This window comes from Hordeum vulgare, chromosome 7H (assembly GCF_904849725.1).
Source record: "Hordeum vulgare subsp. vulgare chromosome 7H, MorexV3_pseudomolecules_assembly, whole genome shotgun sequence".
In the NCBI taxonomy this organism is placed as follows: domain Eukaryota; kingdom Viridiplantae; phylum Streptophyta; class Magnoliopsida; order Poales; family Poaceae; genus Hordeum; species Hordeum vulgare.
The window spans coordinates 32,311,101-32,330,819 of NC_058524.1; the positions used below are offsets into that span (position 1 = coordinate 32,311,101).

General features: G+C 47.0%; 1 protein-coding gene and 3 non-coding genes across 4 annotated transcripts in view; 3 read left to right on the forward strand and 1 right to left on the reverse strand.

Annotated features, from left to right (window-relative positions):
• LOC123407419 (polyubiquitin-like) overlaps window positions 1-955 on the reverse strand; it is a 70,200-nt gene extending 69,245 nt beyond the window's left edge. The window contains exon 1 of the mRNA XM_045100552.1: window positions 518-955. Coding sequence (XP_044956487.1) covers window positions 518-955 — 438 coding nt within the window. The remainder of the gene's footprint in view (window positions 1-517) is intronic.
• Window positions 956-2,410: 1,455 nt separating this feature from the next.
• Window positions 2,411-2,564, forward strand: LOC123414339. The gene has a single exon (XR_006614332.1). It is a non-coding gene; the product is annotated as a U4 spliceosomal RNA (small nuclear RNA).
• A 5,849-nt stretch (window positions 2,565-8,413) lies between these two features.
• On the forward strand, window positions 8,414-8,567 carry LOC123414344. Its single transcript, XR_006614336.1, has one exon. It is a non-coding gene; the product is annotated as a U4 spliceosomal RNA (small nuclear RNA).
• Window positions 8,568-14,993: 6,426 nt separating this feature from the next.
• LOC123414340 lies at window positions 14,994-15,147 on the forward strand. The gene has a single exon (XR_006614333.1). It is a non-coding gene; the product is annotated as a U4 spliceosomal RNA (small nuclear RNA).
• Window positions 15,148-19,719: the final 4,572 nt, after the last annotated feature.

Consider the following 19,719-nt stretch of genomic DNA (forward strand, 5'->3'; position numbering starts at 1 on the left):
GAAAAGATATGCAATGCTCTCGTGTGTTTCTCAATTTCAGAGTGAATGTGGTAATGTATGGGTACCATTACGGCAGGGGCTGCGTAAATTCATGAAATACCCTCCTCGAGCAAAATAAGCAAGCAAAGGAAGCTATTTCATGCTATAAAGAAATCAGCAGGCCAAAATTCAGCAGTTAGCCGCATAATTCTTCTCTGGATGGAACCAAAATAGAGCACGCAAAAAAACTTCGAACCATACTGAAAGGCACATGACATACATTCGACCATACTGATTGTACCAAAATACTTCTGACATACTAGCGTGCACTCTTACGCAGGTTTCCACACGGCTGGACAATTGGCAAAAAAAAGGGATGGATCTGAAGCATAGGGAGAAAAACTGGGTAGCACTCGCTAGTCAGCCACGGAGGCAATGGTGGGGCAAATTGCTCATATCAGTCAAATATAAACTACATACTTCAGGTTTCGTCGATCGTTGGCGGAGGCAGGCCCCTGCTCGTCTCCCCTGTCTCCGCCCCTGCACGGAGGCAGAGCACGAGGTGAATCGTGTCCTGCTGCTTGACGCCATACTCCCCCACGGTGCGATCGTCTTCCAGCTGTTTCCCGGCAAAGAAGAGCCTCTGCTGGTCCACAGGAATGCCCCTCTCAACCTGTATCTTAGTCTTGACACTGTCGATTGTTTCCAAGTCATCCACCTCAAGGGCGAAGATCTTGGCTGTCAATGTTTTGATTAAGATTAGCATCTTCCTTCCCGGGGGCCGCAAATCAAAGTGAAGGGTGCATTCATCCTCAATGTCGTAATCAGCCAGAGTTAATCCATCCTGCAGCTCCTCACTGCCAAACATAAGGCGCTGCTGATCCTGAATCTTCGCCTTGACAATGTAGATGGTGTCCCCTGGGTCGACCTTGACGGTGATCTTCTTGCCTGCGAGGGTTTTGACAAAGATCTGCATCTGTTAAATGAGCATACCAAACATCAGCAATTTCGCTGGACAGATAGTACGACAATTGGGAAAACAGTTGTTGTTGCAGTAAGAAAGCTTTTTCAGATTAATTACAAAGACTAATCAATGACAAGTGTGACTTGATGAGGAGTCTTGTTCCATCTGAACAGATATTATCTGTAGTACTATGGCAGTGACTTAAGAGAAGATACAAAATCAGTATGAACATCCAAACTATTTTTGTTTATGCTGCCATCGGTAAACACACGGAACAAAAAAAATGAACTAGCTACCTTAACATAAAATCTCTGAGGATTTCTGAATTTTGATAACCTTTGAACCCCTCTAAGTTCAGAACTTGACATAGCATCATTATCCATCTGATCTAACTAATTTTAAGATCTGGAAATACTCTGCAGCAAATAAACAAGAATGAAACACGTTCTAAAGATTATAAATTATGTGGTGTGTTCAACTATTTGTCAGTGGGAGTGGGAGTTCGCGATCAACAACTGTAAATGCAAGTAGTCTGCCAAAAGATAGTTTGATGGTTACAAAAAAGGATGCACCGGATATAAAGTTGTCTCAAGACACTCTGAAGCAAGCTACATTAACTGGTTTTACCAATGCCGACTTCTCATATCCTAATGCGCAGATACTGTACTCAGTATTTACAGAGCATCTTGTCATACTAGTACCAAATCAAATGAGTCAGGTATATATTTTTATAATGCACTAGAGCAGAAAATTACAACCAAAATGAAAATCACGTAATAAGAAACAGATCGCACTCCTTGTTGGATGGCTACTACTTCACATAATATATCAAAGAATAGGGTAATTTCACATAGGAAAAAAATGTGGAAATGCTGTATACCAGCACCTGCAGATAGAATAAGAACTACAGTAAAATGTTTCCTCCTTTTGGTTTCAAGTAAAATACGTTTTTTAGCAAATCTTGCTTCAGCTTATAACACAAGAAAAGAAAAAGTCTACGAGGGCTAATCTATCAACATAATCTAAGAAGAAGGCTACTTACACCAGACAGATGGAGACAGAGAGGAGGTGATGCTCTTGATCAGCGAACGGGAGTCGGTGGATATGTTGACGAAGGCGCCGGATTGGACCTACACCGGGGCCGGATTTCGGTGCGAGCAACACTGCTTGTACCAATGCCCAAGGGGGACGGCACTGCAGGAGGCGAGGGGGAAGAGCGAGGTGGTGGATGTATGGGTCTACGAGGGCACAGATCTACGGGGAGAGATAAGGGCATTCAGAGGCCATGGCAACGGATTTTTCGGGAAACAGGGAAGGATTTGTGGGCGGAGGGTTTGGACTTTGGAGGAAGAGGGCGTCGGTTTGTTTGCTGGTAGCCTGGTTATTAGTCCCACCTCGCTGACGGAGTGTGGTGGCAAGGGCTGGAGGTGTGTATAAGAATGGGTCGCGGGCGAACGGGAGAAGGTCATCTTTGCGCTTGGGGCAATGACGCAGCTAGTGAGGTAATACCGAGGCGCGTCAATTGCTGGTTGAAAACTATTTCCAAACCCCCTCTTTGGCCCTCATGGGCCATTGAGAATTTCTGAAAGGGCCCCTTCTCCTTTTTGGAGAGGGCAAGGCCCTACAAACTCAATATGAAAATTTTCAATTTTGCACTGAAAAACAGTATTTTTGCTAGTTGCCATGGTGGACCTGCCTTTCCATGGCCCTCAAATATGGCGTTTTGCATGAACGAGGCTCGGCGGAGGCCTGCGGGTGTGGTCGGATCGACCACCATGCAGTTCGGTGACGCGGAGAATCTTATCTGCACATGGCCGTGTGGTGGCGGAGCAGAGCACGAACTCAGGGAACATCTTATCTGCCCATAGCCGTGTGGTGGCGGAGCAGAGCATGAACTCAGGGAACGGTGCCACCACAGAGCACGAACTCAGGGAACGGTGCTGCGGCACACAATGGGCCGAGGAGTTGGTGCTGGCTGCGGCAGTGGGAGAGATTGGTCGGCATGGGGCGGCTCATACTCAACATGAAGAGTGCGTGCGCCTTGCAGACGACAGACTCCTTGTCGTCGAGGGCGGTCTGGTGCTGTAACGCACATCGTTGTGTAAATTCATGAAATACCCTCCTCGAGCAAAATAAGCAAGCAAAGGAAGCTACTTCATGCTATAAAGAAATCAGCGGGCCAAAATTCAGCAGTTCGCCGCATAATTCTTCTCTGGATGCAACCATAGTAGAGCATGCGAAAAAAAGCAGCGTAAACCGATACTGAAAAACGTAGTGCATGCAGTAGAAATTTTTTTGATTCTTGATAACAGAGCGCTCATAGCAAATTCTTCGAACTACACTAACCCGCAATCTTGGGCCACAACTACTTTTTCACCGGCACCACCGGACGAGACAGAAAGGCACATGACATACATTTCAACCATACTGATTGTACCAAATACTTCTAACATACTAGCGCACACTCTTATGCAGGTTTCCGCACGGCTGGACTATTTGCAAACAGAAAGGATGGATCTGAAGCATTTCTCTTATAAAAGACGCTGGGTTCGTAGGCAGAACGAAGGCCTCCACGTCGCCCTATAACGCTATGAATAGTTCTGTGCCACCGCCTGTAATTTCGGTGCCCCGTCGGGAGCATTTTTGCCATTTCATGCGTAGACGTATAACAGCCAGCCGCTCCTGTGGAGGAAACCTGGCCGCCACTCTCCTCTTCCTGCCGCCTCGGCTCTCTCCTCCCTCAAAACCCTAGGCCCGCTGCCTACCTCCTCTCTCGATCTCCAATCCAACCCAGCCGCCGCCAACCTCCCACTAGTGGGGACAGGGCCTATAGCCCCGGCCCGTAAGGGGCTTTAGTCCCGGTTCATCAACCGGGACTAAAGGGGCGGGACTAAAGGCCTAACCTTTAGTCCCGGCCCTGTTTCAAGCAGGGACCAATGGTGCTCCACGTGGGCGCTTCGGAGCGTCCTCAGGGGCAGACCCTTTAGTCCCGGGTCTTAACACGGACCGGGACTAAAGAGTTTCTGCAGATTTTGTTTATTTTAGGGTTTTAGGGTTTTAGGGTTTAGGTGTTCGGGAGATTAACGTGATGCCTCTTTTGGTGTTCAGGAATTAGTTTTCATATAATTCTAAATATACATGTTTATGCATATATATATAAGATCGAGACCTGAATGTTTGGAATATCGACAAAGACTTAGCCATGGACAGTGGTGCGTGGAAGTTAGCTATCCACGTTCCAGAGCCATGACTTGGTTTCGAGATCTTATGGGTTTCAACTCTAGCCTACCCCAACTTGTTTGGGACTGAAAGGCTTGGTTGTTGTTGTTGTATGCATATATATATAAGATTAACTTATCTTACAAGCGAGCATATATATACAATTATATGAAGATCTGAATTACCGGGACTAGAGCCCGTCTATTCGATTACATGGACCAACATCAGTAATGGCCCCTAGCTACACTAAATCGTCCTTTGTCATCTATAGCTTCCGTCCTCAGAAAGGTCGCAAGCTCCTCTGCAACAGCAATCGCGCGTTGCTCTGGTAGGGACTTCTCCCTCATGGCCGTGTACTATATAAAAAGAGGAGATGAATATGAATATCAATCATGATAACAAAGAATGACGGGTAAAAATAGAGGTGTGAATGTTCATTGCTTACGTCGTATCTGTGATCCTTGTGCTCAGAGGTAAACGTGCGAATGGTCTCGCAAACATAGTATCCGCATAGATGCGTCCCCCGTGGCTACTGGTCGCACTTTACGAGAATAGAATATATATAATCAAAATAATAATCTAGCATCATAAATGTATTGAAAATAGAAGTATATCATACTACTACTTACCTGAGTCGCTCTAAAGGTCAGCTTCTCAGGCTCGATACCGGGAGTCACGCACTTGAACCGCTTCCAAACCCTCCCCGACAAGGAAAATGATTTGCTAAGTTTTTCATTAATTGATATATCAGAAAATCATCGAAAGAGACCGATAGAGCGCAAGAATGATTAAATTACCCTTGGAGCATGTCCTGCAGGCTTTGGAACTGTTCCAAGGGTCTCGATAATGGGTCGAAGGCATCAACTCTTCCCTTATCAATTTGAATGTCCAACAGAATCCAATGGAAGCTGCACATGTATATATATGTGTGTGTGTGTGTCAGTAACTTATCAATTACACTTATAAGTGAATGGACACAACAGAGTAAAGACCCTCACCTGAAGTTGTATGGAAACAGTATGTGGTCACAGAAATTTTGATCTGTTAGAAACCTTAGAAGGTTTTCCTCCATCTCCTTGGGTCTATCAGTTAGCGTCGCTATATGTATTTTATCTGGGTCAATAAACCCAATGTTTAGGATGTTCCTACTTTTACATTCCAGAATCTTTATTCTGCATAATAGAGTACAAGTTATATGTAGACAATGAATTGAAATAACTAAACAAGTTATATGTAGACAACGAATTGAAAAACTTACAGACAATAGCAACTCATAAGCGATTTGTCGAGGGCGTCGGCATTGTACATCTGGAAGAGTTCATCAAAGTCGATATGGATTTCTTCGGGGCGGCCGTAGTACTCCCGTGGGACACTCACCACGATCATCGTTCTCCCATTCTTTGATTCACTTAAGTACCATGTATGCAAGTAACGCATATTTGTTGGGAGATCATCTTTGCTGACCAAAGGCGCTCCCATGAAAAACTGTGGCTTAGGGGCTACCACAGCATTGGGTAACCTGTCGTCTTGGGAAGCCAGAACGTCTTCAACCGGGATACCCCATTCACCCGCCCACTTCTTTGCTAATTCCAAATCTTGCCCCTGCATCAGAGGGGGGGCATTCTCGGGTAACACCCTAAGGGGTGGGATCGACTGTTTGGCCTGTTGTCCAAGCTGGGGAACGCCTGATCTTTTTTTGCTTGTAGTTGAACTTGATTTGCTCCCACTTGCACTTGCACGTGATCTGCTCTTTTTCCCTTCCTTCTGCAATGTGCGTGTATAGTCATCAGGCTTATGGTGTAAGTCATACTGTGATGGAAGGTTCGTGAAGTATTTTGCAAATGCTATTTGCTTCTCGGTGTATTCCGGGCGGGGCTCGGGTTCCTTCTTTTTCATCCGCGCATCATGATGTTTCTTTGCTATCCTGGCGTTTTACTCGGCGGTACGATCATAAGGTCTGATAGGAAGATTAGCATGAGGTACCTTTGGGAGGGGCGACAGTTTGCGCTTTAGGGAGCTCCGTCGCTTAGAAATCATCGACGGAGCGTTCTTGCTGGCACGCTTCCGCTTAGTATCCAGAGTGGGCGGCGGCGGAGACGGACGACCCAAGTCCGGCGGCGGTGATCGAGATGGACTCGTGTTGTGCTGGCCGTCGTCATGTGGAGGGCTTGGAGGTGATGAAGGTGTAGGTGACCTGCGACGACTCGGAGGCGGTGTTGTCCTTGGGGCCGAGCCTGGAAGCTTGATGTAGTTCTTGTCCCATAGGATGACTCCACCCAGTACTTCTCCGAGTGTCCTCTCATCTTCGGGTCCAGCTATGTCGAGCTCCATATCATGAAACCCCGCCATGATTTCATCCACCCCGACTTTAGCAAAGCCAGCTGGAATCTCACGACCATGCCAGCGTGCATCAGGGCCAGAAGGTAAAGCTTGTACGACGGCCACCTTCATGGATATGTTCTTGAATTTCTGATGGAGTTCACATGATGTTGACTCCTTGATTCCATCCACGGGGTAGCCGGGACCGTCCTCTATCATTCTTCGTGCATCGTCGGGCGGGGCTTCAGATTCAGCCACGCTGCTTTTCCGCTTAGATGGGGCGCCGGTAATATCGAGTGCAGGATCTTCCTGGCGCGCTACTCCTCTAAGCTCATCAATCTGCTTCTGTTGCTCGTTAATCCTGGCAAGCAACTGGTTGAACTTGTTATTCTCCTCATCATGCTGTCGCTTCTTTGCTCTCGCTCGGCTTCTGTAAGTGTCTTGTTCTCTGGCAAACCCAAGCCACCACGGGTAAGAAGGACCGAAGCCTCTCGTTCGTCCTCCATGTTCGTCATTGCCGAGGACCAGTGTGAGCAAATCTTTCATGATATTGAGCATGTGGTTCCATTTCTTCAACTCATCTATTTCCTCAAGTACTTGTCGATGAAATTGTTCGTTACTGTTTGAAGACTTTAACTGAAGACTTTCTTAATTTCCTCATCTCAAATTCTTCAGTCACCTTGTTCACCACCTACTTATCCTGTTTTCACGCTACCTGTGCTTTGTGTATGTTTCCGTTCATCAAGATGAATATGTTGCTGCTATGTTTAGCATGCACTAGAGTACTTAATCCACTGCTTGTATTTCGTCGCTTAGCAATTTCCTCACCGAGTAATTTCTCAGTGACGAATTTGTAAAAATAGCCTATTCACCCCCCCCCCCCTAGTCGATATAACACACTTTTATCTCCATCTCTTGTTGTATCAAGAAGGAGAATACGTCATCGAGTCGGGTGTGTGCTAAACTCGGAAGTGCCGCATGTGTGATGCTTGGATCGAATTGGATCGCGACGTGAGTACGACTACACCAACCATGATCTCTAGATCGTTAATGCTTTCGGTTTACAAGGGTACGTAGACACCTCTTCCTTTCGTTGCTAGCATCTTCGTACAATAGATCTTGGGTGTTTCATAAGAATTTTTTTGTTTCTCATGCAACATTCTTCAACAACAACAACGTCCTCCGTGGCGAGGATGGGGCAGAAGACTCCCGTGACGAAGTTCGCGGGGCAATGACTACGAATGACGGCGGAGCGCACACGGCAGCGGAGTTGCGAGACGGACAATGCGAGGAGGAGGAAGAGAGGAAAACAACAAATGAATTCATCAGTTCGGCATGGTTGATTTGGTGCAATTTGCGATAGAATTAGGATATCAGTTTCGGCGTCCATGCTCGGGCGTGTCCGGGTGCTCCCATATCAGCCAGAGGAGTACGAGGGATCTAAGGACATCAAGAAGGACGAACAAAAAATGCGTGCTCGAAAAGCCTTGGTTCCTAAACTAGCAAAAGGGACCGGCAGAAAAATGGCCGGGGTCTTGAAACGCTTGGTGTTGTGCATACTAGCAAATTTATTTATCGAGTCTTCGTAGCAAATTAAATTGGCACATTAACCAGGTTATTGTTTTATTTTATTTTGAAACCAGATTAGTATCACCATGCAAAAAAACAGACTGCTTATTGACAAATGGGCCTACCAGCGCACACTAAACACCCACGCTCAGCAAGCCGAGCACGTTCATTCGCTTGCTGGCTATCGGACCATGGGCCCAAACTTCGTATGCAGTGGAAAAGGTGCGAGCACAGTAGAGGCCCACGCCTGCTAGCTTTGGTTCGTTGCTGCTTAGTGCGATTAGTCCCACCTCGCTGAGGGAGGGAGATGACAAGGGCTGGAGGTGTGTATAAGAATGGGTCGCGGGCGAACGGGAGAAGGTCATCTTTGCGCTTGGGGCAATGACGCAGCTAGTGAGGTAATACCGAGGCGCGTCAATTGCTGGTTGAAAACTATTTCCAAACCCCCTCTTTGGCCCTCACGGGTCACTGAGAATTTCTGAAAGGGCTCCCTCTCCTCTTTGGAGAGGGCAAGGCCCTACAAATTCAATATTAAATTTTGATTCCGTGCTTGTCATTTGTTCATTCGTTATTATTTGCTTGCTGAAAATTGTTTGCCATTGCTAGGACAGGAAATGCCCATCTCCTGGACCGACATCAAGTATCTGTTTAATAAGATTGGGCTTCAGCGGAACTGGTTTATCATCTGCCGATATTAGGTGTTACAGTATGACCTAACCAGATCTGTCTACCCTCGTAGCTTCATTTAACCAGATCTGTCTACCCTCGTAGCTTCATTCATGATATTGAGTATGCCGGGGCCACTCCAGAGTCCTTTGGCTGGTATGCAATCGAAGAGGAGGTGTTTTATATCCTCAGCATCTTCATGACAGATCGGGCACGCCCCTTGGGATCAAACATGTCTATTCATGAGGATTGATTTTAAAGGGATGATCCCATGAAGAGCCCACGATCAAAATATCAAAACTTTACGTGCGATATTTAGTTTCCATAGCCTAGACCACACTTTCGGAGATTGGGATTTACTTGGACGTTCCTCCTTGTTTGTGTTAGAATAATCCAAGTCTTTTCATCGATCTACCGAGGATCAAGCAATCAGACAAGCACGACATCGAGATTTGTTAACGAAGTTCACCGATATGGCTACATCTTCGGGGTATGAGTACGGACGCTCCTTCCCGTGACACCGTCACAATACGGCACCTCGACCGCACGGGCACCGGCACACGCCGCCGGCTTCCCCTGCATGCGTGTGTTATTATATTGGCATAGGTTACATCATTGTGTCTAGCCCCGCTATATATGAGAAGCCTAGGATATAAGTGTCATTCTTGGACACGACTCAATATCATGTCTAACACGACTCCATATCATGTCTAAACACAATACAACTATAAGTCTAATTGTGACCTACCTTGTACACAATATTTGACACAACTCTAAGATCATCTGCAACAGTGGCGCAAAAAGGCGCGCGCGCTAAACCGGCATTTTACCACGCGCGGGACAGAATTGCGCGCTCCAACGGCGGCGGGAAAACCGCGCGCGCGGGAACCGCTAGCGCGCGCGCGAAAAGGCGGCAGCCCGCGCGCCATTTTTGCGGCGCCGCGTCCCGCGCGCCCATAAAAGGCAGCGCGCTGCCGCTTCCACGCCTCAACCTCTGCCTCTCGCGCCGCGTTCTCTCTCCCTCTGCCCCTCGCGCCGCCGCCCCAGCGCGCTCTCTCTGCCTCTCGCGCCGCCGCCGACGACGACGCACCACCATGCCGCCGCGCCGCCGTTCTGCGTCGGGCTACCGCGGCGTCCGCCAGCGCCCCAACGGCGGGTTCTACGCCGAGATACGCTCCGGCGATCTCCGGCTGAGCCTCGGCACCTACGACACGGCGCACGAGGCCGCCCGCGCGTTCGACGCGGCGTCGTGGCGCCTAGGCAGGCCTCGCCTCCAGATGAATTTCCCGGACGTCCACACGCTCCAGCAGGCGTTAGACCTGGCCCCGCCGCCTCGTCTAAACTCCGCAAGACCGTGCGGAGCACACTGCGCTGCAGCGCCGTCTCCTCGTTGCCCAGGAGGACGAGCGGCTCATGGCGGAGTGGCGCCGACGCCACCCGGAGGACGTCGCCTACGAGCAGGAATATTGGGAACGGCGCCGCGAGGAGGACACGCGCCGGCGCCGCGAGGAGCGGTTGGACAGGCATCGTCGGAAGGCATTGGCGTGTGCGCAGGCCGACCTCCTCAATGCAGGCGAGAGGTCCTTCTTCACTGAAGAAGATGAGCGTTGGTTTGACATCTGGCTGTCAACCTCTGACGACACCAACGACGATGATGATGGTGCAGATGACTGGAGCGACTAGGAGTTTTTTTGTTTTCGAACTATCTATCTATGTTTTCGAACTACCTATCTAGTTGCAATATATGTAAAATAACTTTATATCGTTTTTATTTAATGGAATCTACTTTACAAAATGTTGTGCGCGCGCTGCATTTTTGGGCACTGCTGGAGCGGCGCGCGCTGCATTATAGCGCGGCTGTTGGAGCCATCGCCTATCCCTGCGCTAAACCAGCCGGTGCGCGCGCTGTAAATACATTTTTTTGAGCGCGGCGCGAAGCGCGGCTGTTGGAGATGCTCTAACAAACTTCACCTTGGCAAATATTCTCCACCACTTTGAGTTCATCGATGCATCAAACTTCCATGTACATTGGACTTGAGATACGCCATGAGCATCGCTGCTACTCCCAGACTCCATGTGACTCCACCTGCAACTGTAGTCTCTTCTCGTCTTCTTCACAGTCAACCCTCGAGCAAAGTTAAGTTCCTTATTACTCTACTTTGTGCTTCCAACTTCCGGAGTATCCGTTCAACGCCATCACACACTGATCACCGACCTGCGTGAAAGTGAACAACCCACATATTGAATGCCACATATAAGAGTTACCTGAACTCAACATCCTTGCTCTTTCTTGACAGTCCGTATAAAACTTGAAGGAATTTCACCGTCGCCTTGTGTCACCTCAAGTCAAATTCGCAGTTGTCTCATCCTTATCTCGAATAGTCTCTCACATGTCGCACAGCTATAGCACTCCGCCTCCTTCTGTACTTGTTATCCGCACATTGCCATGTGCACTGAACCCCACAAAATATACGGCCATATACAATCTCCGCTTATGACAATGCAGACTTTCCGTCACTTTCTCAGATTCTCCATGGTCAACTCTCATTCATCAAACCGACACCGATAGACCCAGTCACCAACTTGAATCCGATACTCGCCAACACTGCTTCAGCACCCTTTGCGCAATGTGTCTGACCACATGTCTGACCATGAGTGTGTTGGTCTGTCGTTGTGTTCCGTGCTTACCGCACACCTCACCGCTATCACCGCGTCGAGCCTCTGCTGTCAGCTTGGGCCTGAGCAGCCGTCGATAAGGCCGCACCAGGCCACCTTGCCTTGGATCACACGCACCAGGCCCTCCTCGGGCTGCACGGCCAGTTGAACCGCCGTGCAACACGTCACAACCACGGCATAGTCCAGTATCGATTCGATCTCGCCGAGTTCTCAAGAACACGCCGCGGCCGCTATAGATCGACCTGCTGCTCGCACTTCCGATTACCTTTAATCCAGCGTAGAATTTCCTCGCCAAAGCATCCACGACGAGTGATCCATCTCGACGAATTCTACTCTACCTCTAAATCAACAACCACGGCCTCTTCGAACCTCGAACCTTGCTCATGATACCACTTACACATTCGTGCATGTCTTAGACGCCATGTGTTTGCATGATCCTTATTACGCCACTTGTCCATGTGCCTCCATGTCTATCCACGTGTTCCAAGCCTTCTCAACAAATTGATCCCGAAAAACATCCATGCAACCTGCATAATTTTTCTTGTCTCTCTTTGTTGCTATAAGTTTCTCCATGCACCTTATAGCAGAAAAGGACTAAATCCAAATCTGCCCACGTACACACACATGGCCTTGTAACTTTTTTAACAAACAAATCTCACGTAAGTTGTACGCGTGGCCAGCCTTGCCCATCTTCACCGATCCAGCGCCTCTCCACCGTAGGCCTTGAGCCACGCACTAGCAGCATCACACCTCCACCTCACCATAGGCTAGCCCATCAAGGAAGCACACGACCAGCCACCTGGGCCAGCCACCACGCCCTAGGCTTGCCCATGAGCCGTGTTGGTTTTGGCTCCCTGCGATGCACCACCAAGTCGGTATGCGCCGCTTCAATCGATCCACTGCTACACGCGTATCTCGCCGAAACCGATCAGTAAGACCTCCAACATACTTGCCTGCTTATGATTGTATCCAGATGACATCGCCGAACCGCACAAGTCTCGTCGAACCTCATGTACGACGCTGCTCGCCCTTCCAGCTCCACGCCTGCTTGGATTGCATGACCGCGTCCCCCGACTGCCAGCTGTGTTGCTGCAGGCCACGTCCTCATCTTGCCGACTCCGAGTTTATTTCAACTCGGTGTTGTTCCACACAATAGTGATGCCACGCCGTCTCTTTCGATCTCGCCGACGACTGGTTCTTCTACGATATCTTCACCTCTAGATCAATAGAAACCACCTTATAACCTAGCTCTGATATCACTTGTTAGAATAATCTGAGGTTTTTCACCGATCTATCGAGGATCAAGAAATCACACAAGCACGACACCGAGATTTGTTAACGAGGTTCACCGATATGGCTACATCTTCGGGGCAATGACTACGGGCGCTCCTTCCCGTGACATCGTCACAATACCGCACCTTGACCGTCCGGGCGTCGGCACACGCCGCTGGCTCCCCTCGCGTGCATGTGCTATTATGTTGGCATAGGTTACATCATGTGTCTAGCCCCGCTATATATGAGAGGCCTAGGATACAAGTGTCCTACTTGAACACGACTCCATATCATGTCTAAACACAATACAACTACAAGTCCAATTATAACCTTATACACAATATTCGACACAACTCTAACAGTTTGCCTACACCCCAAAAGATCTATACCACTGTGATTTGCATGTCGATCTCACTGTGAATATGCCCCTTCGATCTGGGTGCCAAGCGACAAAGTCATCAAAAGCATTGTGGTTGAGTGGAATTTGCAAGATTCATCTGCCGTCCACTGGATACATTATTGTTTCGATCAATGCTTCATCCCAAGTACCTGAGTTTGGATCGATCAACTCCATGGATCAGACCAAATGTTCACGCTTTCACCATTACCAATTCTTCATATGTATCCAATCCTTTCATAATAATTTGCCAGGTGAAAGAGGATCCACTTTTCAATGTAGCTTGTAACACACTATAGTTCGGGAAGTATTTTGCTTTTAGTACCCTTTCACATAGTGAATCTGGACAGGTTAGCAGACACGAAATTTTCTTCGAAAGGATAGCTAGATTGAAGGAGTATAGGTCCCTAAATTCCTCCTTCATTTTTGTGTAACACAGCTTCCATCAGGTATACCAACATATTCGTTTATGGTCATCTCCCCACCAAAATTGCGCAATAAGATCAGTAATATCCTTGCACACCCCTTTAGGTAGACTAAAAACGGACATAGCAAATACCGGGATGGCTTGGGCCACAGCTTTTATCAGCATCTCTTTCCCCGTAGACAATTGTTTTTCCATCCATCCTTTGAACCTCTCTTTAATCCTTTCATAAAAGTGTTTAAAACAGTCACTCCTATCAGCCCCCGCCATTGCTGGTAGCCCCAAATACTTGTCTGACAGAGCCTCTGTATCAATATGTAGCTCCTGACAAATCTCAGTCTTCGATGCTACCAGGGTGTTAGGACTAAAAAAGACACTTGATTTGACTAGACTCACCTTCTGTCCCGAGCTATGACAGTAGGTATCTAGTACATGCTATAAGGAAGCTGCATTTAGAACGTCTGCCTTCATAAGAATTAGTGAGTCGTCAGCAAATAAAAGGTGTGATACTGACGGTGCATTTCTGCACACTCTAATTCCCTCAATGCCACCAGCTTCTTCATACTACAATAGACTAGATAGACCTTCCGCACATAAGAGAAACAGATTGGGAGATAAGGGTTCCCCCTGTCTAATACCCCTCGTTGGAATAAACGAGTCTGTCTCTTGAGAATTGAATCTTACTGTATATCTTACAGAGCTCACACGCGCCATCATCATTTCAACCCACTGATTATCAAAACCTAGAGTTAACATCATATCTCGAAGAAAGGACCATTCCACCCTATCACAGGCCTTATGCATATCGAGCTTAACAGCACACAATCATGTCTTTCCAGCTCTTTTATTCTTGATTTTGTGCACACATTCATAAGCAATTAAAATATTATCAGTTATCATTCGTCCTGGCACAAAGGCACTTTGCATGGGGGAAATAATCTCCAGCAATATAACTTTTAGTCTTTGGGCGAACATCTCGGAGATTATTTTGTATAGTACATTACAAAGACTAACTGGGCGAAATTGCGTTACCAACTCTGGGGTATCAATCTTGGGAATCATAACTATAGTTGTGTCATTCCATTTAGGCGGGATTTGTTTCACGTTGATAGCAGCTAGCACCTCCTGCGTTATGTCCCCTCCAATTAAGTGCCAGTACCTTTTCAAGAATGCCGCATGAAGACCATCAGGTCCCGGTGCCTTCAAATCACCTATATTGAACATACTAGCTTTCTTCACATCATCAGCCGTAAAGGGAGCCAGAAGAGAGCTATTCATTTGGTCTGTATGCTGCACTTCAGATTGTTTAGGTTGGGAGGAGGGTTTGGGTGGGAGAGGAGGGGTTTGCGGTGCTGCTCTGGGGTATCTTCACAGTTCGATAGCCCCTGTTTGACAGCGTCAGTTTGTTTAATGGTAGTCTGATTATTAGTCCCACCTCGTTGGCGGAGGGAGGTGACAAGGGCTGGAGGTGTGTATAAGAATGGGTCGCGGGCGTACGGTATAAAGTCATCTTTGCGCTTGGGGCAATGACGCAGCTAGTGAGGTAATACCGAGGCGCGTCAATTGCTGGTTGAAAACTATTTCCAAACCCCCTCTTTGGCCCTCATGGGCCACTGAGAATTTCTGAAAGGGCCCCCTCTTCTTTTTGGAGAGGGCAAGGCCCTACAAATTCAATATCAAAATTTTAAATTTTAAATTTCACATCAAAAAACATATTTTGCTAATTTTTACTAATGTCTGCAACTTATGATCCAGATTTGTCCTTGTTACTTTTTGATTGGACCAGATAAAAGTAATCAGCCAGAGTTAATCCATCCTCCCTGCTAATTGTAAGGCGCTGCTGATCCTTGTTGTTGACGCCATGCTCCAGCAGGGTGCGCAAGTAAGGTGATGCTGATCCTGAATCTTTGCCTTTAAAACGAAGATGGTGTCCGCTGGATCGACCTTGACAGTGATCGTCTTTACAAAATCGTCTATGATTTAATTACCCAACGAAATTGTCCAACGAAATCGTCCAGTTCAAGAACCAACGGTAGAGATGCACTGGTGAACCGTTACCCACTGAAGTGAACCAGATGATGTAGCAGGTCTCAGATCTCTAAACGGCTATGATTTAATTACCCCTTTAGGTGCCAATTACTGTACCTTTGCCTGTCATCTTCATCTCTTCTTTTTACCATACCAACTCTGGACTGTACTGCCGATGCAGCACAAATGAACAACTTTGGACTGTGTAATGGCTATAAAACCAGGGATTTCCAATCGACAGAGGAGTCAAGTTGTAATATGGTCATGGTTTTCAATTTCAGTTTAAAAATAATTTCAGCACCAACCGAAATCACTGAAATCCAGTGAAATTCAGTAATTTCAGTTTGCATTTCGGCACTTGAATTTATTTAAATATTTGAAATTTTCAAAAAATAAATTAAAAAATATTTGATTTCCAGTGTACTACTGAAATTGCTGAAATATTTTGACCAAAACGTAATATTTTAGTGCATGCTGAATTTAATGAAATTCAGTGAATTTCATTGAAATCTCACTGAAAATGAAAACCATGAATATGGTAAACCCTAGTCGCCATTGGAGTGGGCCTGGCTCTTTTTTTAATCTTCGCTAAATACAAACCCTAGCAAAACCCCTCTAAATTTGGGGGAAAAAATCTCTGAAGAATTCTGGATTTTGCTCACCTCTGAACCCCTCTATGTTCAGAGTTTGACATATTAAGATCTGAAAATTTTCTCTGCAGCAAATAAACGAGAAAGAAAGACATTCTAGAGATTATAAATACTGTGGTGGGTTCAACTATTTGTCCGTGGGAGGTTTGCCACTGCTGCCAACAACTATACATGCAAGTACAGTCTGCAAAAAGCTCATTTGTGATGGATAAGTATGTGTACTAAGGTCTTTCTGGGCTGCAGCATATGGTCTTTGTGGGGCTGCAACACATGATCCTTGTGTCCTTGTGGCTGTTTTTTTTAAGATAATATGGTCTTTATTGATCAAGTAATGTCATTACAAAGTTCGTCCCGAATCAAGCTCGGAATAACACCAACAGAAATATTACAAGATGACGGCTCGGCATTCCGAGCCAATTTATGTGCGATCACATTGAAATTACGACGATGAAATTGGAACGTAGAAGACTGGAAGTCTGACGCTATCGATGTGATATCCGCGATCACCGTTCCCAACGGGGAACGATCCTTCCCAGGAGAGGAGATGCGCTGAATCAATGAGAGGCAATCCGACACCAAAATAATCCGATGAACACCCCTACTCTGAGCTACCATTAAACCCCGACGAACAGCCATTGCTTCGGCTAACTCCGGAGAAGGGAATACCGACAGACCTTCGCTCACAGACATGATGAAAGCCCCGGAGTGATCTCGCAAAACAACACCACACCCCATGCGATGAGTGTCAGGAAAGAGAGCAGCATCAACGTTAACACAAACATAGCCCATGGGAGGTAGAGGCCATCACTGTGGGGTAGTAACCGTCGATTGTGTTGGAAATATGCCCTAGAGGCAATAATAAATTAGTTATTATTATATTTCTTAGTTCATGATAATTGTTTATTATCCATGCTATAATTGTATTGATTGGAAACACAGTGCATGTGTGGATACATAGACAAAAACACTGTCCCTAGTAAGCCTCTAGTTGACTAGCTCGTTGATCAAAGATGGTCAAGGTTTCCTGGACATAGGCAAGTGTTGTCACTTGATAACGGGATCACATCATTCGGAGAATCATGTGATGGACTAGACCCAAACCAATAGACGTAGCATGTTGATCGTGTCATTTTGTTGCTACTGTTTTCTGCGTGTCAAGTATTTGTTCCTATGACCATGAGATCATATAACTCACTAACACCGGAGGAATGCTTTGTGTGTATCAAACGTCGCAACGTAACTGGGTGACTATAAAGATGCTCTACAGGTATCTCCGAAGGTGTTCGTTGAGTTAGTATGGATCAAGACTGGGATTTGTCACTCCGTGTGACGGAGAGGTATCTCGGGGCCCACTCGGTAATACAACATCACACACAAGCCTTGCAAGCAATGTGACTTAGTGTAAGTTGCGGGATCTTGTATTACGGAACGAGTAAAGAGACTTGCCGGTAAACGAGATTGAAATAGGTATGCGGATACTGACGATCGAATCTCGGGCAAGTAACATACCAAAGGACAAAGGGAATGACATACGGGATTATATGAATCCCTGACACTGAGGTTCAAACGATAAGTTCTTCGTAGAATATGTAGGATCCAATATGGGCATCCAGGTCCCGCTATTGGATATTGACCGAGGAGTCTCTCGGGTCATGTCTACATAGTTCTCGAACCCGCAGGGTCTGCACACTTAAGGTTCGACGATGTTTTATGCGTGTTTGAGTTATATGGTTGGTTACCGGATGTTGTTCGGAGTCCCGGATGGGATCACGGACGTCACGAGGGTTTCCGGAATGGTCCGGAAACGAAGATTGATATATAGGATGACCTCATTTGATTACCGGAAGGTTTTCGGAGTTACCGAGAATGTACCGGGAATGACGAATGGGTTCCGGGAGTTCACCGGGGGGGGGGGGGGGGCAACCCACCCCGGGGAAGCCCATAGGCCTTGGGGGTGGCGCACCAGCCCTTAGTGGGCTGGTGGGACAGCCCAAAAGAGCCCTATGCACATTGGAAGAAAAATCAAAGAGAAAAGAAAAAAAAAGGAAGGAGGTGGGAAAGGGAAGAAGGACTCCACCTTCCAAACCAAGTAGATTTCGGTTTGGGAGGGGGAGACCTTCCCCCTTGGCTCGGCCGACTCCCTTGGGAGTCCTTGGACCCCAAGTCAAGTCTCCCCCTCCTCCTCCTATATATTGTGGGGTTTTAGGGCTGATTTGAGACAACTTTGCCACGGCAGCCCGACCACATATCTCCACGGTTTTACCTCAAGATCGCGTTTCTGCGGAGCTCGGGCAGAGCCCTGCTGAGACGAGATCATCACCAACCTACGGAGCGCCGTCACGCTGCCGGAGAACTCTTCTAACTCTCCGTCTCTCTTGCTGGATCAAGAAGGCCAAGATCATCGTCGAGCTGTACGTGTGCTGAACGCGGAGGTGCCGTCCGTTCGGCACTAGATCGTGGGACTGATCGCGGGACGGTTCGCGGGGCGGATCGAGGGACGTGAGGACGTTCCACTACATCAACCGCGTGTTGGAATTATGCCCTAGAGGCAATAATAAATGTATAGTTATTATTATAATTCCTGTATCAAGATAATAGTTTATTATCCATGCTATAATTGTATTGAATGAAGACTCATTTACATGTGTGGATACATAGACAAAACACCGTCCCTAGCATGCCTCTAGTTGGCTAGCCAGTTGATCGATGACAGTCAGTGTCTTCTGATTATGAACAAGGTGTTGTTGCTTGATAACTGGATCACGTCATTGGGAGAATCACGTGATGGACTAGACCCAAACTAATAGACGTAGCATGTTGATCGTGTCATTTTGTTGCTACTGTTTTCTGCGTGTCAAGTATTTATTCCTATGACCATGAGATCATATAACTCACTGACACCGGAGGAATGCTTTGTGTGTATCAAACGTCGCAACGTAACTGGGTGACTATAAAGATGATCTACAGGTATCTCCGAAGGTGTTAGTTGAGTTAGTATGGATCAAGACTGGGATTTGTCACTCCGTGTGACGGAGAGGTATCTCGGGGCCCACTCGGTAATACAACATCGCACACAAGCCTTGCAAGCAATGTAACTTAGTGTAAGTTGCGGGATCTTGTATTACGGAACGAGTAAAGAGACTTGCCGGTAAACGAGATTGAAATAGGTATGCGGATACTGACGATCGAATCTTGGGCAAGTAACATACCGAAGGACAAAGGGAATGACATACGGGATTATACGAATCCTTGGCACTGAGGTTCAAACGATAAGATCTTCGTAGAATATGTAGGATCCAATATGGGCATCCAGGTCCCGCTATTGGATATTGACCGAGGAGTCTCTCGGGTCATGTCTACATAGTTCTCGAACCCGCAGGGTCTGCACACTTAAGGTTCGACGTTGTTTTATGCGTATTTGAGTTATATGGTTGGTTACCGAATGTTGTTCGGAGTCCCGGATGAGATCACGGACGTCACGAGGGTTTCCGGAATGGTCCGGAAACGAAGATTGATATATAGGATGACCTCATCTGATTACCGGAAGGTTTTTGGA